This window comes from Lathyrus oleraceus, chromosome 5, assembly GCF_024323335.1.
Source record: "Lathyrus oleraceus cultivar Zhongwan6 chromosome 5, CAAS_Psat_ZW6_1.0, whole genome shotgun sequence".
NCBI classification, from domain to species: Eukaryota; Viridiplantae; Streptophyta; class Magnoliopsida; order Fabales; family Fabaceae; genus Lathyrus; species Lathyrus oleraceus.
Window position 1 is genome coordinate 289,449,719 of NC_066583.1, and position 26,168 is coordinate 289,475,886.

General features: G+C 34.8%; 1 protein-coding gene and 1 long non-coding RNA gene across 2 annotated transcripts; one reads left to right on the forward strand and one right to left on the reverse strand.

The window, feature by feature from the left end:
* Positions 1–884: 884 nt before the first annotated feature.
* LOC127083976 (uncharacterized) lies at positions 885–2,606 on the reverse strand. Its single transcript, XR_007788594.1, has 3 exons — positions 2,450–2,606; positions 1,470–1,580; positions 885–1,368 (listed from the first exon to the last, which is right to left on the reverse strand). It is a non-coding gene; the product is annotated as an uncharacterized LOC127083976 (long non-coding RNA).
* A 15,603-nt stretch (positions 2,607–18,209) lies between these two features.
* Positions 18,210–19,202, forward strand: LOC127080244 (uncharacterized). The gene has a single exon (XM_051020573.1). The coding sequence runs from the start codon at positions 18,210–18,212 to the stop codon at positions 19,200–19,202; it is 993 nt and encodes a 330-aa protein (XP_050876530.1).
* Positions 19,203–26,168: the final 6,966 nt, after the last annotated feature.

Consider the following 26,168-nt stretch of genomic DNA (forward strand, 5'->3'; position numbering starts at 1 on the left):
ACCGCATTATTCCCCTTGTACGATGCAAATGAGGCAACACGCGGCCAATTTTTAGTGTATCTAGACACAACTCCCCACCCGGTGATACGTGAGAAGTGGAAGATAATTCATCCTTGAAATATGGTTCAGATAAAATATTAATAATAAATGTAACAAATGAATTATAAAAATATTAGTAACAGTAAATTTTCGTTAGAAGCGTGTAGATCCCTGTCATCTTCTTTGTCTTCTAAAGACAACCCTCGCTCAGATTCGAGTACAAGTAGACCAAACATGCGACCCTTATTGTACTCGTGAATCGTAGTTAAGTCGATGAAGTACTGAAGGTAGACCACATCGATAAGGGTTGCACTTTTTTCCATAAACATGGACGTGTCAACCAAGAACAATAGGTAACACCTAAATGCACAAGTTTGATGGTGCTCAACCTGCGTATCATCACCTTCGACATCCACATCCCATTGCAATTGTTCTTTATAAAGCTTTTCTATAAATAAAAAAATCTTGCATGAGCACCTCTTGTGACAGTTGCCTCCTCTGAGACATCAGTTGGATTAGTTTCCAAATGGATGACCATCATCTTGACGACTTCCTCTTGACTGATCCTTTTGTAGCCTAGTAATTTCCCCTTATGGAAAAATGCAGGAGGCATGAGACATCATCAAAGTGATGGTCATATCGCCTATAAGAAGGTGGAAAGACAAAGTCTTTGAATGCCACATCTCCACAATAGCCGTCTATATGTCGTGGGACATGGTCACGACAGCAAAACATAAATCGGCAATACCGGAATAACGGAGAACATCCTGAAACCAAGCAGTAGTGGGATGTCCCAATTTCAATATCTTTCGTCAGTGGTTTATCGATTTCAAACATGTACAATCTTGTAAAAATAAAATATCACCATCAGTATCGATTTAATTAGTTGAAAATATATGTATTGCAAAAGGAAAAAAAAAATATAACTCTCATTCCTAAACATGCCTAGCAGCATAGTCTGTATAGAGATGAAGTAAAGAGGTGTCAAATGAGACTCTTGGATAACTATCTAATAAGGAATCGACAATGGCTTCCTCCGGAGCTTTAGGGGATTCAACATCATCTAGGAACTCATGGCCCCGTGAAGTGGATGCACAAGTAGGTCGCTACGAGAAATAAAACCAGGTGATAGTGAACCTAGGCATTGCGAACAAGATGGTTGCGCACCATAAAGTGAGTTATCATCAACCCACAATCAACCCACAACCTAGTAGTTCTGGTTGCGGCCCTCTCACGTCATACCGACGCGGTTTGGGATACACGTCTGAGCCTAAATCTGCCAGGGTTGGCTTCAGAGTTGTTTTCAGCCATTACATTTACGTTACAAATCTACATGGAGAAAAACAACATGTCAGGACAAATCCACAAATTCCACAAAATCAACCAAATTTTAGTCTGAGTCAAATCCAGAAATGTATCTTCAGACAAACCTGCGATTCTCAGTCGTGACAGAAACGTCATTGCTCCCTTAACCCTCCAAAAATATTTCAATGCAAATTCTTGTAGGCTATCAATTTCGTTTACACTACTATCTAATGCACCTAAAACAACTAAAATAACTTAAACAACTAACTATAAATCAAAACATAAAAAGAGATAACATTTTAAAAACCTTGAAGAAACAACTCCAATGTGTTATACCACAAATTTATCCAACCCATTTGTGCACTGCATTATTCCTTCTTTTCATTTTTATTTCCTCAATTCATAAATCGCTCATTCCAAGATCAAAAGATAACTCTTTCGATGATGTTGATTCATTATTTTGCATCTCTTTCAATTTAGATGCGAAGAAAGTCAAAGTCAATGACTTTAACTTCTTTAAAAATTCCATGTGCAAGAGAACTGCTATTTGTTTTAGTTTTCCTTCAATTTATTTTAAATATGTGAATTCATATGCAAATGGGTTAATGCTTGTATTAGTTTTCCTTAAATCTATTTTAAAATATTTGAGGCCATTTTTAATTAAGAATATGTTGACTCGTGATTGGACAAAGGAGTATTTTAAATAAATTAGAGACTTCTTCGTCCACATGTGCATACATACATGTTGATTCATCGGTTAAAAGTCATAATGTGCTAAAATTGATTAACTATTATTGGTAACATTTAGTTTATTGAAGAAGGCTATGCATTTTTTTGACTCAAGGTTTGAAACATTAGATAAGATTTTTTTTATTTAATTCAGTTTTCACATCTCCACTTGGAGCAAAGAAAAATACAAAAAAAATCAGATCCTTTTGTTACAAATATAAAAAGAAGGAAATCATTTTGCAGCAATTGTGCCTTCACATGTTTTTCTTGAATCCTTTTTTATGCCATCATCATCATCTCATTTCATAGAAAGAAGAAAGGAGCAGAATAAGAAAATCAACAGAAATTGAAGCGAGAAAAGGGCTCAGAAACATACATTGAGGTCGGACGGAAAACTCGCCGGAGCTGCAGTGTTCTTTACCACCTCCCTCTTGTTCTTCATGTACCGCCGTGGTGGATTCTCATATTTTCTTTTTTGTTAGTATTGGAGAGAAAATGGAGAGGCAGAGAGCGCTTTGCTTATTCTTAATGGAAGTGAGGTTGAGGCCCTTTAGGGGACCGATCACCCGCCGCTTGGTGACACGTGTCCTTGGATATGACACTTTGCATGGCATGGACTGGTGTAGTCACCAGCTTAGGTGTGAGGCGTCCATGTGATCCTTGGGCCTGCGCGTTCTAGAGCGTTAGATCTGTTTGGACTTTAATCTAAAGGCCAAGGACGAGCCAACTAGTTGACCTGCGTTTGGTCGCATTATCATATTTGCTCATGTCTCTTATTTGCAACCCCTGCTTTTCTTTAACTGTTTTAAGTATTTCTTTCAATTGGGGACTTTTGTGTGGATCCATGCTAGAATTGCACCCTTCTTATTTTGCCCTCTTGATTTAATTAATTAGTTTTTCTATTTTAATTAGTTAATTTTGTTAATCAAATTTAATTAATATTATTAATAATCAAATTGGCTAATTAATTATGTTAATTATTTTTTAATCATCTTAAGTAAGAAATTTAATAAAAATCCTAATTAATTAATAAAATCTTTTATTTAATTATGCTGTTATCCATTTTACCCAATTATGCATTTGTAATCATCTTGGAAATTAATTAACAAGTGATAATATAATTGAATGAACTTTTTTTTAAAATGAAAACCTTGGTCCAACGCCAAACAGCTTTTCTCAAATCCGATTAAATTATTTTCAATTCGATTCAAATATTTTCCCGATTAAATATAACGTTAAAATATTTTTCTTAAACAAATACAAAAGAAATGGATCCTTGGAGTCTCGCATTCCTTGAATACTTAAATAATAGCTCTCTAGGCAAGCGTCTTGGGTTAGCTTTTCATTCACTTTTTTTTTGCTTCTATAACACATAAAAACTTGGACAAAAATAGGGGTCGTCGGAGTCTAGCACTCCGGTAGAACCTTTGAACAATTAACTTTGAGGCACATGTCTCGTTCCTGTTGAATGTCTGTTGTCCATAAAAAAAAATTCATAAATACATTGAATGAGAAAGATATCGTTGGAGTCTAACCTTCCAATAATACCTCGAATACTTGGTCCTAAGGCACGTCTCGTTCTCACAGAATAATCGTCATTCACTTAAAAAACACAACACATCAAACTTATTTTCTCGCTCTCGTGCGATTGAAAACCTTTCACAAGAGAACATTTCTCTAATCCCTTCTAACACGTACAAATTAGCGTTTAAGCCTCCGCCGCGAGTAAACAAGTCATGTTTTACCATTAGAATGCGATCTAACACGTGTTCACCATAACACACTTTAATCAATCAAAAATATTTTCAAAAAATGACGCTTAATCATTTCTAATGCGTATACAATCTAGCGCTTAAGTCTCCCTTGTGAGCATGCAAGCCAATGTTTAACCGCTAGAACACAGTCTAAATACTTATTCATTAAAAAAACATAGTCTTTCCCTGAACTACGAAGCTTTGAGTTCCTCATTGTATCCGAGAATACATAGGAGCGAGACCCGTAATCTCGTCAAACACCCTAATAAAATTATATTTGCTACCCCTTTTCCTTTTACACTTTTGGTTACTCGAAGAAAAAAATTAAAATAAGCCAATATTTTAATTGCACATTTAACTAAAAGGTTCCCATTGAGTACAAAGGACGTGAGGGATGCTAATACCCTTCCCTTGCTTAATTGACTCCCGAACCCGATTTTGGTTGCGATGGCCATCTTTTGTTTTAAAAGGTTTTATCGATATTTCCCTATTCCTTCATTGGAATAAATAAAGTTTGGTGGCGACTCTGTTAGAATAATTTTGTTCGCGACTTCGCGAAGGATCGTATTTTTTGAGATGCGACAACTGACGACTTTGCTGGGTATTTTTTGAATAATGGAAAGATAGACTAGAAAGTTTATTTTGATATACCTATATTCGTGAATCAGAACCCAAATATTTTTTAATGTTTCTAATAACAACTACTTCAAAGAATTGTTTGTTAATTATCTTTCACGGAAAAGTCAAAAACATCATAAGCTCTTGATGTTTTTCAGATCAGAACTTAAGTTACCAATTTCTGAAGAAATGGACTACTCTCTGAGTATTAAGCTTTAACTTTGTTGTTTGAGAAAGATTTCAACCAGGAATCATAACCAGACATCAAGTTCTGAGGAATTGTGAATTCCATGTTAATCAAAATTGATTCAACCAGGTCTTAAGGTTTATAACAAGGCTCTGAAGCTCTTTAAGAAGAATTCATAACCATGCTCTGAAACTCTTTCAAAGAGAACCAGACTCTGAAGATTCTTCCAAAGAGTTCAACCAAGCTTCTGAAGTGAAGTTCATCATAATGTTGATTTTGACAACTAGTGTTCTGGATAAGTTCAAGCAACTTCTGAAGACAAGCCAAATTCTGATGAAAGATCATTTTGGTACTTCAAAAAGGTTAATCAGGAAAGTGCCATTTCATTCTGATTTTATCTTTTTAGGATTATACATTTCAGGGGGAGCTTTGTGATTCTTTAAGATGTATCTTTCTATGATTACCCTGTATAAAACTGTTCATCAAAATACATGTTTGTGTTATCATCAAAAAGGGAGAGATTGTTAGAATAAGATTTGGTTCCGCATCTATACCTTGAGTTTTAATGATAACAATGTTGTATTTGTGTGAGAATAACTTTGGTACCCTATTGGTTTGTTATTATGTAGCTTTAACAGCTAGTTCTGATTCAGATTTTATGACGTGCAACGTCATTAGTTTCTGAACATTGTGTTATAAATTCCATTTTTGAGCTAATCATGAGAAGTTATGAAAGACGTCAGGTTGCTACTGCAATGCTATTTCTGCTTCTATACTGATTCACTATTGAGAAGTTCCGGAAAGACGCTATGTTATTGCTGGAATGTTCTCTCCAATTCTGCTTCTGGACGTGACTCTGATCATCAAGCTTCTGAAGAATGGAAAGATTCTGAAGTTTTGTTACTTAGCTAAAGATACTAAAGATCTCAAGCCAAACGTTGAGGTTATCAAGGTTCTGACTAAAGAGTTTGAAGATTCTAAGGATCTTAAGCCAAACTGGTGACGATGTCAAGATTCTGACTGAAGTTTCTGAATCCAGTTGTATGTTTTGTCTTGTCATGCTTCATCACATGTTTCTCAGAAGTCGATGAATTTGAATATAAGATCAAGTGGATACATGATCAAATAGTACATAGTACAAATCAAATATTCCTTCCACTCTTTAATTCGTGGGCAAAGGACAGTACTATACATCACACTTGTCACTAAAATTATGGGCTAAGGACTATACGACGTATCACTCCTGTCACCAATCGAACAATGAATAGTCGCTTTATTGGTATCCCCATTTTCCCTCTAACAGTCTATTTTCTTATGTTATATAAGTGGGACTTGGAGACTTGAAGAAAATGCTAGCTGAGACACACTACAATATTTGACAAGTCTGTTTCTATGTGAAAAGCTATCAATTTCACACACATTTTTCTTTAAGTGTTTTGTATTTCATTTTTGTAAAGTCTGCTTGTGTAAAAGCAACTTGTAACACACAAAATCTTATTCAAACTGTTTGTTTGTATTTCCTTGAGGAGACTAGGTTTTAGTCGGGTCCTTGATAAGACAAAGAAAATTGTTCTTTGTGATTTTCCTTAAGGAAACTAGGGTATAGTCGGATCCTTAAGAAGACCCAGAAGGTTATTCTTTGTGACTTTTGTAATAGATTGATTATAGTAGATTAAGTCCTTGTGTATAAGGAGAAATCACCTTGGCGGGTGGTGTAGATGTTTGATTGGCTGCATTTTATGGTAAAACACTAGCTGGATTCTAATGTCTTGACTGATGTCATGACATGTTGTGGAGATGTTTGTTTGACTGCATTGTGTGTTAGAATATCTAGCTGTACTCTGATGTCTTGACTGATGTCATGACATACTTGAGTAGTATGCTGCAGGTTTAGCTAATACAGGACTTACTGAATGTCAAACTAGATGTTATGACATTCATCCCTGACAGCAGATACTGAGGAATAGAACAATTGGTGTTCTGTTGTAACTCAGTATTTATTATCAGTCTGTTTATCAAGGAAATAACAGACTTGGCATAAGGCCTACTGTCTGAATGTCAAACTGGATGTTATGACATTCATCATTGACAGCATATACTGAACAATAGGCAGATTGGATTTCTGCTACATTTCAGTATGTATCTCAGTCTGTTCTTTAGGAGAACAACAGACCATGGCATAAGGCTCTTTGTGTAAATGTCAAATTGGATATTGTGATATTTATAAATGTAAGTTGATACTGAAGTATGGACTGAGTGGTCCTGTACAGTACAACATTTTGTACAGTCTGTTTTCAGGAAAAACAGACTTAGCATATGGTCTATGATGTGGACGTCAAACTGAATGTTGTGACATTCATTCCTGACAGCATATGCTAAATTGTAGGTTGGTTAGTTTTTCTGTTTCAGCAGTTTTCTCAGGCTATTCTTCAGGAAGTCAACAGCTGAGCTAAAATCCAGGAAACTAACAACTAAGCTACAATTAATGAACCTAACAAATAGCTTATTTGGTAGTACCTTAATATGTGGAAATTAGGTTAACTTGCTTGACCTTAATTTTAGGAAATACAAGTACAAGGCCTAAGTGCTGCAATATAAAAGGATGGTTATCCTTCATTCAGAACTTGGGGATTTTAGGCGTGAAGATTTTGTTGTTCCATATACTTCACTGTTGTATTTTTGTGTGTGTCTTGTATTAGGTGTATCTTGTGAGCCAAGCAATTATCACCTAGATGATTGCATTGGACTAGGGTGTTCATTAAGTTGTAAGTGTTGTGTCACTCTAAGCTTTTAAGCGTGAGTGTTGTGTATCTTGATTAAAGTTGTTAAGCACAATCAAGAGTTGTTTGAAGTGTGACTTCACTATAAACTTTAATATAATTAAAGGTTGTAATCGTTGAGGTGATTGAGGGGGAGTGAGTAGGAACTCTGATCTTAGAGTAAGATTGAAATCGCATTGGGTAGGTATTAAGTGATAGAGTTAAACAGTTGGTTTAAGGTCTAAACTAATACTACTAATAGTGGATTTCCTCCCTGGCTTGGTAGCCCCCAGATGTAGGTGTGTGTGACACCGAACTGGGTAAACAATTCCTTGTGTTATTTACTACACTTACTTTTTAAAGTTCTGCGTAATACTTGTCTGCACAGAATTGGATGTCATAACATCCCGTGTGACATCGAAAGTCTGTTAACTAGAATTTCAGGTGGGCTGGAGTAACTTTTAGTTTTAAGCGAACCAGGCCAAAAATACTTGTGTTTTTATCTCTTTGTTCTTAATATTGTGTGGTATTTTTAAGTTGGTAAAAAGATTTTGTTTTTAAAACCCAATTCAAACCCCTCATTTTTTGTGTTTTTTGCACCTTCATAGCATATCAAGGCCTACCTGGATACGACCAAAATACAAGGTGTGAATTCCATGAGGGATCACCGGGGCATACTACTAAAGACTACAAAACCCTTAAGTATAAGGTATAAGAGATGATTGACAACATGGTATTGATGTTCAGAAGAAATGCCTCAAGGGTAGACATCCTGGTCAATATGCCATGCAACTCCCAAAGCAAATGATCCATGTGCCTGTGGTAATTCCTTATCTCAATACCTCGAAATTCAACAGTTTGGTCATGAATATTCCATTGACTTTTTCCTGAAAATCCATAGTGGAATATCCAAACAAGGGAAAGAACTCAGAGTATGGAAAAGGGCAATCATCTGTTGTGTATCCTCATGTAATGGTCGTAATACTAATGCCTCTTGAGATTGCTTATCAGCAAGGAAGATTGACCATTCCTTCTCGAAGTTATGATAACCAAGAACAGAGATATCCCTAAGGAAGATTAGAAATATGGAGCCCTACTCCTAGCCTCATACCATGCCGTAAGCTTTTACAATGCCTGATTGAGAATTCGCTAATAGTGACCAAATCTCTCAAGCCAACACCGCAATCATTCCCACCTGGATTTGATCCCAGTGCATAATGTGAATACCATAATGGGTCAATGGGGCATTACATTGAGGATTATAAGACATTCAAAGGTAAAGTTCAAAAGCTGATTGAATGTAAACGCTTGGTCTTTGAAGAATACAACCCAAATGTTGAGTGTGGGTCCCACACCGAAACCATGGGGCATGCTATAGACTAGTGTGAAATATTATGAAGAAAATTGAAGAAGCTGATCAGGAAGGAAGGCCTTATCATGTATGGTTCAATCCAAAGACCTGGCAAAGAGAAAATACAAGAACATATCGGACCACTCAAGATATTGTACCACAAAGAGAAAGTCAGGCCTATGGAATATGAAATGTCCTTATTCTTTGACAAAAATGTTGAAATAGTAGCCTGGGATGCCACCAACAACACAAGTGTAGAGCAGTGAGATAAGTCCAAAAGGGTTGCATCTTGTGAAGAGGCCAGAAGAGAAGACCTTGAAGGTTACCTTAATGGTCTTAACGAAGACATTAATCGTTGGGTCGGAAAGAGGTCAACTGAGCAGTGAATCAGATACCCCGAAGTCAATGGGTCATGCAGGAAGGAACATCGTCAAAATCGGCGATCATTAAATTGAATTTGTAATTTCTTTCTTGTTAAATGCTACTTGATGTTAGACATTTTTGTCTTTTGATGATAATATTAATTAAATGAGTATGCATGTTTTGAACAAATCCATTCGTATTCACTCATCTTTTCTCAATTATTGCAAACCCCAAACAAAATCTTTCTCCACTTCACTTTCTTTATTAAACTTTTATTTTAGCAAATATTGGAGGAAGGATGACGAAAACAAAATACCCATAATTTCTAACTATATTCTTTCAGATAAAATCCTATTGATGATGTACAAGCATTGTTTCAAATCCCCAAAAACTGGAGAGATAAGGAGTTAATCCACAGTCAACCACTTTGAGCCTAGAAATAAGTGTTTCTTTTGGATATAACAAATCCTTATGCTTAACCCTGTGATGGATAATTTGTTTAGTTGACTTGACTACGCATTCGAATTGCAAGAGAAAACGTCCTATATAAGGATCAACCACATGATATTCTTCGCACACGTCCTGAAATGTCAAAGGAACCAAGAAAAATCCAAAGTTACGTCGGTTGTTATTCAATGACTAATGACTCGGTAGTCACAACCCTTCGGCAAAACCAAACAAAAATCAAAAAATGAAAGCCTACTAAGTCGAACACCCCAAAGAGTCGACTTAGGAAAAAATTAGGGCAATCCCGGTGGACTGAAAGCTTCAAAAAGACGGTCCAGGAAAAAATTAGGGATAAAAAAAAAGAATAAAAAGAGGTCATTAAATCCTCAATAAGGAAAACAATAGTCAATGACCATCATATCATTAATCAAAGGGTCACCGACATTCAAGACAAAAAGCAAAATAAAGTGATTGCCATTTCAAGCGAATCTTGAATCAACATCTTCACTCTTACACCATCGAACTCTCTTAGAAGATGAATGTGTATGGTGAATTAATTGAACATAGGACTGGTGAATCATCACGGAGAAGGGGTGGATTAAAAATGATTTTTGAGCCTTATATACTTTGTTTCAATAACCATGAGTTAGGCCACGTTTCAACCCTAAAAAAACCTAATTGAAGTAGAGTTTATTCTGAAAGCATACTACAACAATATTGTGTAAACTGAATCCTAGAGATTTGCTAATGTTCTATTTTGATGTCATATTCTTGCTGTATCTTTCACACACTAGCTAAATCAGCACCACGTTTGGACCAGTGATCCAGTCGTGATACATTACCACATCATTCCAATAAATGATATTTTTCAAAACCTGCATGAGCTTTACATTAAAATTACCATTTCTAAAAACGAACAATTTTAACTGCAGGTTAGTACTTGACATTAAGGAAGTTCCAATAAAGAAGTAATCATAAAGGAATTTGATCATTTGTCGATGCTGACTCGAATCAAGACCACCTCATAACCCTATGGATCAGGTGCATGTCATCCAATGACTATGTTGACCTAAGAACAGGTCAGTCTAAAACAAATTTCTAAGCATCAGTTGATCAGTGGCAAGTCATCTCAAGATACAATGTAACCCAACTTCCAAAGATCGGTTTATTTGAGGTAAACTGTTTCGAAAATTGGTTAGTCACGGGTAGACCACTACAAGATTCATACATTGGGAAAAATTATCTTAGGCCATGTCATGATATAATCTCTCCCAAGGTTTCCTTTCGAGGAAAATTCCCTCAAAAACCCTACAGACTGGGGCAGGACTAGTTGCAAAGGGTTAATTCGCTTCATGTTTTCAAGTTAGTTGAGCAGGTCGTGCCAGACACTAGTAAACATTGAGTTCACAATAAGTGTCAGAAGATCACGCTAGTACATCATCATATCTTCACAAACAGTCTTAGGGAAGAGATAAAGCATAATTATCATGTATTGATCACGTTGCTACACTCACAAAATTATTTGTAGATCGTTGTGGTATATCAGTCAAAGAAATTGAGGTTCTATCAGGAACAAACATGCAGCTTATCAGCAAGGGATCAAAATTGGGGTACCAAGAGCATCCACATCAGTCATTTGATCATCACATCTTCAAATACCGAGTGTCGGGAAGTCAAAGTTGGTAAGAAAAACTGTGATAAAATGTCAGTATTATTCACAATATTTTCTGATACTAACCATGGTGATACGTATTTTGATTTTAATATATTTATAAGAGTATATGGACAAACCTTTTTTGTAACGAAAAAAAATTGTTGGTGTTGGGATTCGAAGCATGTAACATTTCATCTATCACTAGAGTTGTTATTATGAACCGTGATGAAATGTCTTTAATAAAATAAATAAAAATTCAGGCGTGTTAAGATGAATTATTATTATGGTTGTTTAAACGGCCGTAGTAATATGGTGTTACCAAAGGTATATTTTGTAGTATTGCTTCTATCAAGGAGTGTTAATGGATTGATCTTATCAAGAAGATGTCTTCAGAATTTCAAACATCCAAGAAGAAATTTGTAATTTAAAGCAAGGTGATTGCTTTATCTCTTCTTATTACACAAAATAAAATAAGATATGGCAAGAATTGGAATCCAATTCTTTAACGTACTTGTGAACCCATTTCCAAGAAATTACCAAAATTCATACTTACAAAGATGGATATCAAGTCAATTGTTTTCTAAAAGATTTAAATGATCAATACTCACCAGCTAAGTCATAAATATGAATCAACTTCCTAACATTTGTAAAGTTTACTCCTTACTTATTCAACGAGAAAGACAAGCTATCATGCCCCTATATGAGTCCAAAGGTCTTGCCTTTCCCAATCAAAATAAGAATTAGAACTCTAGAACTAGAATTTTTAAAATAATGGAAGCTCGTGTTATTGTGGCAGAGGTACACGAAATGGGAGGAGGTTTTATGGTGGCAGAGGTAGAGACACCGGAGTTTGTACTAATTATATGGGATGACTAATCATATATTAGATTCATGTTTTAAGAAACATGAATTTCCTCCTTACTTGCAGCATGATGGTGCAGTTAATAGTTTTGCATCTATAGATGACAAATCAGATGAATCTCAATATGAGAATAAAAAATGAATAAGATCATAGATCTTTAGTTTTCACATCAGACCAACAAAAGGTTTTACTAGCCCTTCTTCAAGGGTCGTCAATGATGCAATTTTATGGCGTCAATCACCTTACTCCCAAACTTGAATTAGGTACATGTGTCGTTTGCACCATTCCTAATATGCCTAGACCTCAAACATTCATTTTAGATATTGATACAACTGACCATGTATGTTATACTAGAAAAAATGTTTTTGTGTGCGAAGATAATTAACCCTATAACTGTCAAATTATCAAATAGATCCTTAATAACCATTTGTTTTGCCGTTATTATTAGTTATGATCAATTCTTTTGCATAACAAATATGTTATGTTTGTCGGATTTTGCTCTCAACCTCATTTTTGTTCTTAAATTAACTCTAACACTTATATTTTAACTAATTTTTAATGACATTGATTGTATAATACAAGATACATTCATCTAGCACAAGATGAGGTGAATCGTATCTCTTCATATTTCCCTTGGTTAATTTGAATACTCATTACATCATCGCCACACACCCTCACTCCTTGTGAAAATCTAACTTTTGTAATATTTGACATTTAAGATTTTGTCATACTGCAAAACTTTTGAAGTTAACAAATTTTTTCCTTAAGTTAAAGTTTGTAATCTTTTGCAAAACTGACATAAAAAATATATACTTAGCTGAACACAACCTGACACTTGAGGCCCAACCAAACAATATATATTCTTTGAAATCTGTTAGTGTGTTTCCTTCTTTATATTCATATATCTAATAATCAAATCCCAAATTATAGATCTAAAGAGCCCAAGTCCCTTTCACCCAACCAAACACATTATATCATAAAAGACACTTAAACCAATAAGGAAAAGCTACAATGGTTTGAATAATTTAATTTTTGACATTCTCCTTATTCCCCCACTTGATCAACTTTACGTGATAAAGAAAAACTTTTTCCACAGTTCATGGATCATATCTCTTTACTTGCACATAATCCCACGCATCTTAAAGAACGAACGCAACGCAACTATCTCTCTTTCTTTTCTGCAAAATTATTTATACTGCTTCAACTCACTTTAGTTATTATATTACATAAATAACATAATTTAATAATATAAAAAATGAGTGGTAATAACCATTAAAAATTCACAAATAACTACTAATATCAGAGTTCAAATCCTAATGATAACGTTCGAGTTAATAATATTAACTTATGTCAATTGAGTTAGAATTTACGGATATTTAACAAAATATTTTATTTATTTATGTATGAAATTGATTATTTTAGGACATTTTTTTTATTAATTCAGTGGTGAATATATACTCAAATTCTATTATTATTGTAGGACATAAAGTTGTATTAATAAGTAAGAAAGGTCCTACACAATTATGCATGGAGCACCTTAGTACTGGAGGTCCCCTGCTGTAAGTCTTAATAATGGATTCAATTTTATGAACTGATTCTTCAGGTTTGGTGGGGTGGGTGTCCTGTCTAGTGCCCTTCTAAAATTATTAATATTGCTGTCATATATTTTTTAGCTTCTTTTTTCTGCTCATTTCAGGGTCTTGTCACCAATACAGAATCTACCTTTTTATGGCAAATATTTTGTATTCCAACTTGCCCTAATTAGTGCATCAAAAAATATCAATCATGAGCTTCATAAAAACTGAAATACCTAGCTGTATGGTTTGAAATTAATGAACTTGGTTGATTTTGAATGGTTGTAAGAAAGAAAAAGAAAAAGTAATGATATGATTTGAAGATATGGTTGAAATATATGAGGGCAAGTTTTAAAGAAAATCCAATGAAAATGAATTGTAGTGATATCTCATTCACACTTTATGCGACAAGCATTTTGTGAAGTGGTGATGATGAAGTAGTGAGTGAGTGAGTGAGATTATTCAATTCAACAAGTGAGTGTGATGTTGAATATATTCGTGGTCACAACCAGCAATAACTTATTCCATTTCTATCCTTGTTTGGCTAATAATAGACCTATCTTCACTTTTCCTAACATTAATGTTTTTTAAAGGTGTTAATCGGTTTCATTCATCAGATTTTTGGTTTAATATATCATCATTAGACTTTAATTTAAATCATTTTTTCCTTCTTGTGAGGGACACCAAGCATAGTAGAATATTGACCATCTACTAAAAAATGATTAAAAACAAAACAATATTAATTAATTTAAATTGACAGAATACATCGATAAAAAATATAATAATTTTTTTAAATAAAAATGATATAAACGTAAATAAATTCATAATATTTATGTTAATAATATAAAATTAAAAATTAAATAAATTGATTAAAAATAAGCATTTTATCTAGATTTTATTTAGATAATTGATAGTATATTAATCTAGACTAAATAAACATTACAATAAGATGAGAGAAAACAAGTTGACATCAAAACAACAACAAAACTATCAAGAGAAAATAATGAAAAGATGTGATTTTGAATTAAAATTGATTATAAATCACCTATCTCTAATAGATTAAGAGATAATGTTATAACATTCTATTAAATGTTTATTTTATTATTATATTCTAATATTATTACATAAATATATATCTTTATTATATTATATAAGAGGTTTAATTGCTTAATGATCAAATTAAATAACAAAATTAATTATATTTTTAATTGAATCATTAAATATTTATTTAATTAATTATTATGAGTTTAATATTATGGATGTTAAGATAATTCATTTCAGAATAATGAGAATTTTAATTGGTAATCTCATTTTCTATGTATATCTTATGACCTTCAATATACTATACACATTGCGTATTGTCTCTTCCAATCATCATCTTAAGAACATTCAAGGCTTAAGAAGTTTAGGTTGATTAAAAAAAAACTTAATTAATGCACGTCATAAGATTTTTTGTCTTGATTTTTTTTTAGGTATTCTCATTAATCCTTAATAGATCAACATATTATAGCTTTCATATTATCTATAATATCTCGAATTAGTAGGATTGCCTCATTGGTAAAGTTAGGGTGGTTGTAGATGGAACCTGACTTAAGATTTGAAGTTGAAGAATATTTTCCCTATCAATAAGGAAATCGTCACTAATAAGGTATTAGCCATTTAGGAAGTGACCCTTACCCCGAAACTTGATAGGGATGGTGATGCCACACAATGGCTGAGTTTTTTTATGCGGCATCAACTTACTAAGTTTATTAGGGGTAATTAGCCCCCTATAAAATGATTATTTTCTCCTGACATTTTCTACAAGAAAATATCCTTACTAGAGATTATTTGTATAGGTTTATCGTATTAGTGGATGTTTTTTGTTCAATGTTTAAAGGGATAGGAGAGTCGGTCAACCATTTATTTGTGACTTGTGACCTTGCAACATTTGGTTGGTATGATATCTTTAAGTGGATAGGGTGGTGCTTTGTTCTTCCTAGAAATCCCAGCTCTTATTGGGAGTTAGGCTTAGGATGAGAGGTGATTTGTTTATAATTTGACATGTTGTAGTTTGGATAAGATGGTGAAGGATGTGGAAGATAAAAATATATTTTTAACTTGAAAATTGTGTCTTGGTAGACATGCGGTAATCTCGTGTGCTTTCTTTACATGACTTGAGAATCCTACTCTTTGTGTGAGTCGATAGAGGGGGATGTGTCGTTGAACCTTGTGATGGAAAGTTCTTTGTGGTTCTTTAAAGGATGATTTTTTATAAATGATTATTTCTTTCGTTAGAGATCTAGCTTGTTATATCTAGAAGCGACTCTTCACTCTCGTTTTTTAATGGCTTTGATTCAATTATTTATTTCGTAGATTAAATGAAAGTTTTGTTGCCTTTTTTTCTTTGTTTTTTTTTATTTTAAAAAGTTGAATTCTTGTTCGAATACTTCTTGTATTTAAATAGGATCTCAGTTATATATATATATATATATATATATATATATATATATATATATATATATATATATATATATATATATATATATATATATATATATATATATATATAACATCATAATATTACTTTACTATATTGACCATTTTTCTTTTGTAAAAAGTAAAAACAAACTCTTAAAGGGGAAGCATATTGAAACGAACGGAGTATAATTTTTTGTGTTAGGATTGTTGAATTGAAGCACTAACAGTTGCTTCCATTTGCAATTTGCAACAACATCACAAAAGTTTTCAGCAACATCTATGGCCTACTCCACTTTTGGGTGAGTGTATTTATTATTATGAAAAAGGTAAAACTACAGCACATCACGTTCCAAATAGTACTATTTAGAATCTTTAGTGCACCAGAAACGTCAAACTCTGTCTTTTTCTCTTGTGCTCACACATGTACCCAATATATCAATCAGATTTTTATTTTTAAGAGCCAAACAAATATTAACACACAAATTAGTATCAAGAATAAAAAAATAAAGTCCGAATTATCATTGTTTAACTGAAATAAAATGATGAATGATATCACATTAAGAAATTAAATGATGAGTGTTGTCACGTCTTAGATCCCAAATGTTACACTAAATTTGAAAAATACAAAGATTTGTAAAATACACGTCAATTTAAAATGAGAAAATATAATTTTTGTTCTTATTTTAGATGGTTTAAAATATCACATTTTAATGAAATATATATATATATATATATATATTTTCAAAACACATTGAAATGCAATACTTTTACAAATATATTTTTAATACTATTAATAAAATATGCAATATTTTATTTCTTCATTATTAAGTAGGACTAGACAATGGTCAGATTGTGTTAGGAATGTAATTAACCAAAATAAATCTCTAAAGTTAAATAAAATAAAATAAATTCATAATAAAAAATTTATTTTTGTAAACCTTATCACAAATAACAAATTTTAGACCAAAAAATTGCAAGCTCTCTCAACAATTATATTTTGATAAAAAAATTACATTTTCAACCATAAATTATGGACGAAAAATTTATAAACACTCTCTAAACACATAAATACTCAAATTTTTAATACAGTCAAAAGATTAGAGTTGTATTGGTGAATAAATACAAACTAACTCTCTATATTCATAATAAAAATTCAATTTTATTTTTCATAACATTATTCGATGTAGGACTTTGATGAATACTCACTTTAACATAGCATATGCTCCCTTTAAATGTTTAAAGTCTCACCTCTCTTCACTTCATAGTCACCTTCATCCTCACATATTAAAATATTGTCTTCACACCTAACCATGTTTATTGAGGAGCATTTTTCTATTGTTCCATTTTCTTCTTTATACTCTGCAGATTCTCTATGAATTTGGTAGATCTAGATTGCATGTAACCAAATTGACGATAGTAATGGCACTTAACATATCTTGTATCTCTTGGTTGAAAACATCTACCATATTAATCGTCATTGTTCTTTAAGTGCTCTCCTTTGACTACTTGTTAGCTGATATTTAGCATATCACATGTAAATATATTTAATGGTTTTTCCTTTTTTATCCTTACAGTGTGGATAATGTAATATAAATAGTCAATCACGTTCTGTTTTACAAAGTCAGTTTTCAATAACAAACTTTCTGTTATCTTCTTCTTCTTCTTGAATAATTCTTGTTTTCCATTTTCTCCATATGAGCATTACTGCAATTTGTTTTTCCACTGCACTGTTTCATATGGACATTGATATGGTATCAGAGCTTCACCAACTCTGGTAGCCATTGTCCTTCTCCTTCCTTCTCCAATCCACTGCATTTCTGGTTTTTTTTTTGCAAATTCTTAATACCTTCTAATCTCGGTTTCCATGGCTAACCAGAGCTTCACCGATTTTTTCACAAATTCGTCGAATCCGTATTACCTGCATCCGAATGAAAATCCATCAATCGTCCTCGTTACACCTCTTCTTGATGATAAAAATTATCATACTTGGGCGAGATCGATGCACATTGCGTTAATCTCCAAGAACAAGGATAAGTTCGTTGACGGTACACTCACAAAACCTCATGTTTCTGATCCCCTATACGCCCCATAGATTCGGTGCAACACAATGATTTTGGCATGGATTCACCGTTCTATTTCTGAATCTATTGCTAAGTCTGTGTTGTGGATCGAAAGCACAGCTGGCGTATGGAAGAATTTGCAGCTCCATTTTTCGCAAGGTGATATTTCCCGCATTTCAGATATTCAACAAGATTTATACAAATTTCGTCAAGGTTCCCTTGATGTTTCGAACTATTTCACTCAGTTGAAGGTCATGTGGGATGAACTCGAGAATTACCGTCCCGTTCTAGCATGTTCTTGCGCAATACCGTGTTCTTGTGGTGCCATTGGTTCAATCAAAAATTACAGAGAGCAAGATTATGTTATCAGGTTTCTTAAAGGATTGAATGAAAAGTTTACACATTCCAAATCCCAAATAATGATGATGCAGCCCCTTCCCACCATTGACAAAGCTTTTTCATTGGTGATTCAACAAGAAAGAGAGATAAACTATGCAGGATCATCCATGGCCATTCCCACTGTTTCAACCGCCGAAGAAGCAACTGCATTTCAGCTTCACGGTTCTCATTCAGCACATGCTAATGGCAAGAATGGTCAATTTTTCAGAGGCAAGCCACAAGGTGGAGCTCGAGCACACAATCGTGTTTGCACACATTGTGGGAGAACTAATCACACAGTTGAGACCTGTTTCCTCAAGCATGGATATCCACCTGGCTTCAAAGGCAAAGGTAAAAACCAATCTTCTGATACTTCAAATCAGAATGTTGTTGCATCTGTTCATGCAGGGTCAGACGAATCTCAACCAAGTTTTGGTTTTACACAAGATCAATACAACAATATTTTGGCCTTAATCCAACAGTCCCAACTCACACCTCAAGCCAACTCCATATGCTCATCCCCATTTGGCCTAAATTCTCATGCTTACAATGATCATGGTAAGAACCCTAATCTATGGATATTTGATACTGGTGCAACATACCATATTGCCTATGACTTGGCTTCCTTTGAATCATATAAACACATAATTCCAGTCCAATGATAGTTTACCAGATAGTTCTCAAATTATTGCTTCTATGTCTGGTAGCATAGTTTTATCTCCCACCCTCACTCTTCATAATGTCCTCTACATTCCCACTTTCCATGTCAACTTACTCTCTATTTCTAAACTTGTCAATAGCAATGACTGTCATGTTAACTTCACTGCTAATTCTTGTACCATTCTGCAGAACCATTCCAAGGCAGTGATTGGTACAGCTAACCTACAAAGAGGACTATATGTACTTGATGCTACTCCTCAATCACAAGCCCTTCATTCCAATGCTGCTTCCTATTGTAATCTTTGGCACATAAGATTAGGCCACATATCTAATGATGGTTTAAAATACATTTCCAAAGCTTTCCCTTTTATCCCTTATGTACACAATAATACTCCCTATGATTCTTGTCATTTTGGCAAACAAAAGAAACTTTCATTTCCTAACAGCACTACTGTTACTTCCTTTCCTTTTGAAATACTACATGCTGACTTATGGGGGCCTTTTGCCACCACCTCTACATTGGGACATAGATATATTTTAACCTTGATTGATGATTATACTAGGTATACATGGACTATATTCCTCAAAACCAAAGATCAAACAAAGAATAACTTAATACAGTTTGTAGCATACATTGAGACTCAATTCAAAACTTCTTTGAAATGCCTTAGATATGACAATGGAAGTGAGTTTATAGCCCTTACTAATTACCTTCTATCTAAAGGTATCATTCACCAAAATTCATGCATTGAAACACCCCAACAGAATAGGGTAGTAGAAAGGAAACACCAACACATATTAAATGTAGCTAGAACCATTTTGTTTCACTCTTCAATTCCATTAAACATGTGGAATTTCTGTATCCAACATGCCATACACCTCATAAACCGCCTTCCTACTCCCCTATTGCAACTCAAAAGTCCTTATGAATTGCTACATAAACATCCTCCCATTCTCATTCACTTAAAAACCTTTGGATGTTTGAGCTATGCCACTTCATTACAAGCTCACAAAACTAAATTTGCACATAGAGCTAGAAATGCTGTTTTTCTTGGTTTCAAGGAAGGGACTAAGGGATATATTCTCTATGATTTACAACACCACAATATCTTTGTGTCTAGACATGTAGTTTTTTATGAAACTTACTTCCCCTTTAAAACCCCTAATACATCTGCACCTGAACCTGAAAACACAACTCTCATGGCTTGTCCCACCTATGATGATCCACCTATCCAACCTATTCCCTCTTCCATAACTCATGACAGGATTTCACCTCAATCTCATATATAGCCTGTTGTTGATACACCTCAGTAGTTGGTAATTAATGAACAGTCCCATATCAGACCAAACTTACAACCTGTCATGAATGACCAGTCCCACATCAGTCCAAACTTACAACCTGTCATGAATGACTTTTCACAAATGTCACACTCTAGCACTTTGTTGGATGCACATAGGTTTGATAATCAAACTATTCCTATCATAACGTCTTTAACACCTTTATCATTACCTAATGGACAATCCCATGTTCCCCCTGCTACAACTGTTTCCCTTGCTACAATTGTTTCCCCTGATGTACCCACCACAACACAACAGCCTGCTACCACTGAAGAACCACATGTCCCTTTACCTGAACCAGAGCCAGCAACTAATGCTGAAATGTTAAATAATCGAAATTATACTAGAGTTTCTCACCCTCCAAGTTATCTTGCAGATTACCATTGCTATAACACCATACATCATTCTCCTATCTCTCTTAAAACCAAACCAAAAATTTCCACTGTTGCATATCCCTTATCCTCTGCGTTGACTTATGATCATTGTTCTCCCTCTTATAAACACTATTGCCTTTCTATATCCTCTCTTGTTGAACCAAAGACCTTTAACCAAGCCAATAAACATGACTGTTGGAAGAAGGCAATGAATGCAGAGTTGATTGCTCTTGAGGAAAACCATACTTGGCAGATTGTTGATCTACCTCATGGAAAAACACCCATAGGATGCAGATGGGTTTATAAAATCAAACATAAGACAGATGGCTCCATTGAAAGATTTAAAGCCAGGCTGGTGGCAAAGGGGTATACACAAATGGAGGGTATTGATTACTTTGACACATTCTCTCCTGTAGCCAAGATTACTACAGTCAGAGTTCTTTTGACATTAGCTGCTGTTAAAGGTTGGCACTTAGAACAGCTAGATGTGAACAATGCCTTCCTTCATGGTGATTTACATGAAGAGGTATATATGACTTTCCCTCCTAGTTTATCTGGATATGGTGAATCTAAGGTGTGCAAACTGCAGAAGTCTTTATATGGCCTCAAACAGGCCAGCAGGCAATGGTATTCCAAACTATCCACTTTCCTTATTTCTCTTGGATACACACAATCTCAGACTGACCATTCACTTTATGTTAAGAATTTCAAACATGAATTCACTGCACTATTGGTCTATGTAGATGATCTGGTATTGGCAGGTAATTCCTTGTCTGAAATTCAAAAGGTCAAACACCTCTTGAATCAAAAGTTTCAAATTAAAGATCTTGGTCAGCTACGTTTCTTTTTAGGATTTGAGATTGCTAAAAAGACAAAAGGGAAGTCCATTCTGATGATCGGAAATGGAAAGAGACAGAACAAAATGCCCACCAAGCAGGGTGATAAAGGGAAAGGCAAGGAAGTTGCCAAACCCAGACCCACTGTTGCTGCTTTGAAGCCTAGTGGAGGCATAGCAAAGGCAGGCACCTGCTTCCATTGCGGTAAGACCGGTCACTGGAAGAGAAACTGCCCAAAGTACCTGGAAGATACGAAGAATGGAGTAGAGACTTCAACTTCAGGTATTTTTGTTATTAAAATAAATTTATCTACTTCTGCATCATGGGTATTAGATACTCGATGCGGTTCTCACATTTGTACAAATGTGCAGGGGCTGAAAAGGAGTAGAGATTTGGCAAAAGGTGAAGTTGACCTACGAGTTGGCAATGGAGCAAAGGTTGTTGCTTTAGCCGTAGGAACTTATGTATTAACTTTACCTAGTGGTTTAATAATTCAGTTAGAGAACTGTTATTATGTACCTGCAATTAGCAGGAATATTATTTCCATTTCTTGTTTGGACAAGTTTGGTTTTTCATTTATAATAAAGAACAATTGTTGCTCAATTTATTTGAATGATATATTCTATGCTACTGCACAAATGAGCAATGGATTGTATGTCCTTGATCTCGAAATGCCTATATATAACATTAATACTAAAAGGATGAAACCTAACGAGTTAAATCCAACTTACCTTTGGCATTGTCGATTAGGCCACATAAATGAGAAACGCATTTCCAAACTCCATAAAGATGGATTCTTGGACTCTTTTGATTATGAATCATATGAGACATGCAGATCTTGTTTAATTGGAAAGATGACAAAGTCTCCATTCACAGGAAAAGGTGAAAGAGCGAATGATCTTTTGGGCCTAATACATACTGATGTATGTGGACCACTGAACATACCAGCCAGAGGAGGTTTTCAGTACTTCATCACATTCCCTGATGATTTCAGTAGATATGGTTATGTGTATTTAATGAAACATAAATCAGAGTCATTTGAAAAGTTCAAGGAATTCAAGAATGAAGTACAAAACCAACTAGGTAAGAATATTAAAACTCTTCGATCAGATCGAGGTGGTGAGTATTTAAGCCTAGAGTTTGATGACCATCTGAAAGAGTGTGGGATCCTATCCCAACTTACTCCTCCTGGAACACCCCAATGGAATGGTGTATCTGAGAGAAGAAATTGAACCCTATTAGACATGGTCCGATCCATGATGAGTCACGTCGATCTTCCAAACTCCTTTTGGGGACATGCATTATTGACAGCAGCTTACACACTTAACCGTGTTTCATCCAAAAAGGTTGAGAAGACACCATATGAGATATGGAGTGGTAAGAAACCACATACGTCTTACATAAAGATTTAGGGTTACGAGGTTTATGTGAAACGACAAATTTCAACTAAGCTTGAGCCCAAATCTGAAAAATGCTTATTTGTGCGGTATCCTAAAGAAACAAGAGGGTATTACTTCTACAATCCTTCTGAGGGCAAAGTGTTTGTCGCTCGAACTGGAGTTTTCCTAGAAAAGGATTTTGTTTCCAAAGGAATCAGTGGGAGGAAAGTAGAGTTTGAAAAAATTCAAGAATCACAAAGCATTGATACACCTATGGAGGAATTAGAGCAGGAAACACAAGTAGTTGTGTAAGAGCAACTTGCTCAAGTAGAACAAGACCAGCGTAGGTCAGGCAGGATACGTCACCTACCTGAAAGATATGGAATTCTCATAACTGATCAAGGTGATGTATTACTCATGGATCAAGAACGGAGATGAGCCTTGTGTCTACAAGAAGGTTAGTGGGAGCATGATCGCTTTCCTGGTATTATATGTAGATGACATATTACTCATTGGAAACGATATCCCTACCCTACAACAAGTAAAGTCTTAGTTGGGGAAATGCTTTTCTATGAAGGACCTAGGTGAAGCAGCCTATATATTAGGAATCAGAATCTATAGAGATAGATCACAAAAACTGCTTGGCCTAAGTCAGAGTACATACATAGACAAAGTGTTGAGACGCTTTAATATGCATGATTCCAAGAAAGGATTCATACCTATGCAACATGGCATGTGTCTATCAAAAACACAATCCCCTTTAACTAAGGAAGAAAGGGATCGCATGAATAAGATTCCATATGCATCTGCAATAGGATCTATCATGTATGCCATGTTATGTACTCGACCAGATGTCTCGTATGCTTTAAGTGCAACGAGTAGGTACCAATCTGATCCTGGTGATGCTCACTGGGTAGCTGTCAAGAATATCCTTAAGTATTTAAGAAGGACTAATGACTCATTCTTGATATATGGAGGTCAGGAAGAGTTGGCTGTAATTGGATACACCGATGCTAGCTTCCAGATAGATAAGGATGACTTTAGATCGCAATCTGGTTATGTGTTTTGCTTAAACGGTGGCGCTGTGAGCTGGAAAAGTTCAAAGCAAGATACAGTTGTTGATTCTACAACCGAGGCCGAGTATATTGCTGCCTCAAGTGCAGCAAAGGAAGCTGTTTGGATCAAAAAGTTCATTAGTGAACTTGGCATAGTTGCTAGCATTGTGGATCCCATTGGTCTCTACTGTGATAACAATGGTGCTATCGCACAAGCCAAGGAGCCTAGATCTCACCAACGATCCAAACACATACTTAGGCATTATCATCTCATTTGAGAGATAATAGATAGAGGAGATGTGAAAATATGCAGAGTACCTACACTTGACAATATTGCTGACCCACTGACAAAGCCTCTTGCGCAGCAGAAGCATGATGGCCATACTAGATCTATGGGTATTAAGGGTATGCCTGATTGGCTCTATTGCTAGTGGGAGATTGTTGGTGTAAGCCCTAGAGGCCAATACTTTTGATACTTGTATCGAATTATTTATTAATAATAAAAGGTTTTTTCTTTATTACGTTTGTTTAATAAAGTCCCTAGAATAGCTAGTCTGTTTAATGTATCAAGTATGACTTAATCATGAGATCACATTAAACATAAGGACACTATTCTTAAAGTATCCGTAGTCGAGCTTTAGTGTGAAGTGGGATAACATTAAAGCATTAAGACTATTATGTTTGTAGACTGATGATCACATCTCATGGATCATGGATAAAGAGTTATCAAGTCTTAAACATAGGTATGAATATTAGGAGTAATATTTATACCGGATTGACCCGCTATGAGAATACTATATAGAAAGTTATGCAAAGTGTCATAAGTTATTCTCATGGTGATAATGGTGTATACCACTCTTCGACCTGAAACCACTATGGACCCTAGATGTAGAGTCGAGTGCTTTATTGCTGATCAAACGTTGTCCGTAACTGGATAACCATAAAGACAGTTGATGGGTACTCCACGAAGCATGTTGAGGGACATGAGTGACCTAGATGGAATTTGCCCATCCTGCATAACAAGATAAATGTCTATGGGCCCAATATTGAACTGGACAAGGATGACACGGTATATGCCTTGTGTTCAATATAGACAAAAGGGAAAAAGGGTAATTATACACATAAGTATTATCACAGAAGGAATTGTCAGATCACATGACATTTTCGTGTCTTGGGTAGCAGTGATGTGTTGCTAGATACCGCTTACTGTTTATTATGTTAAATGCGTGATTTAATATAATTGTCAACGTCACGAAAACCTACAGGGTCACACACAAAGGACGGATTGATGAGAGATAGAGTAACTAAGGAATACCGTAAGGTACGGTGCCCTTAAGTGAATTATAGAACATCGTAAGGTACGGTGTACTTGAGTAGAATACGAAATATGGTAAGGTACCATGGGCTTAAGTGATTTTGGGCATATTATAAGATATGGGTCAAAATACACTTAAGTGGGCCTTTTAGCTTGAAGCCCACACAAGTGGTTCTATAAATAGAACCCTTGTGCAGAAGCATTGATTGCGGTTGCATTATTTTCGTTTTCTCACTCTCTCTCTCCCACTCAAAGCCTTCATTTGTACCAGCTAGCACTGAGATTGAAGGAATTCGTTCATGTGGACTGAGTAGAGACGTTGTCATCGTTTAAAGTTCGTGATCGTTCCGTGGATCTGCATCAAAGGTTTTGATCGTCACAAGAGATCTGCACCAAAAGTTTCAATCGTCACAAGAGGTAAATATTCTATCACTGATCATGACCATTCGTAAGGATCTCTAAAGGAGAAAATTTTAATTTCCGCTGCGTTTTGGATCGCAATTCTCCTACAGAGCATTACTGCAATTTGTTTTCCCACTACACTGTTTCATATGGACATTGATACTACTAGTACCTGATTTTATTCGAGAGATTTATTAATAACCATCATTTATTGACTCTCGTTCAATTATTTCACTACTTCATCTAATTGTAATATGTTCTTCCCCGCT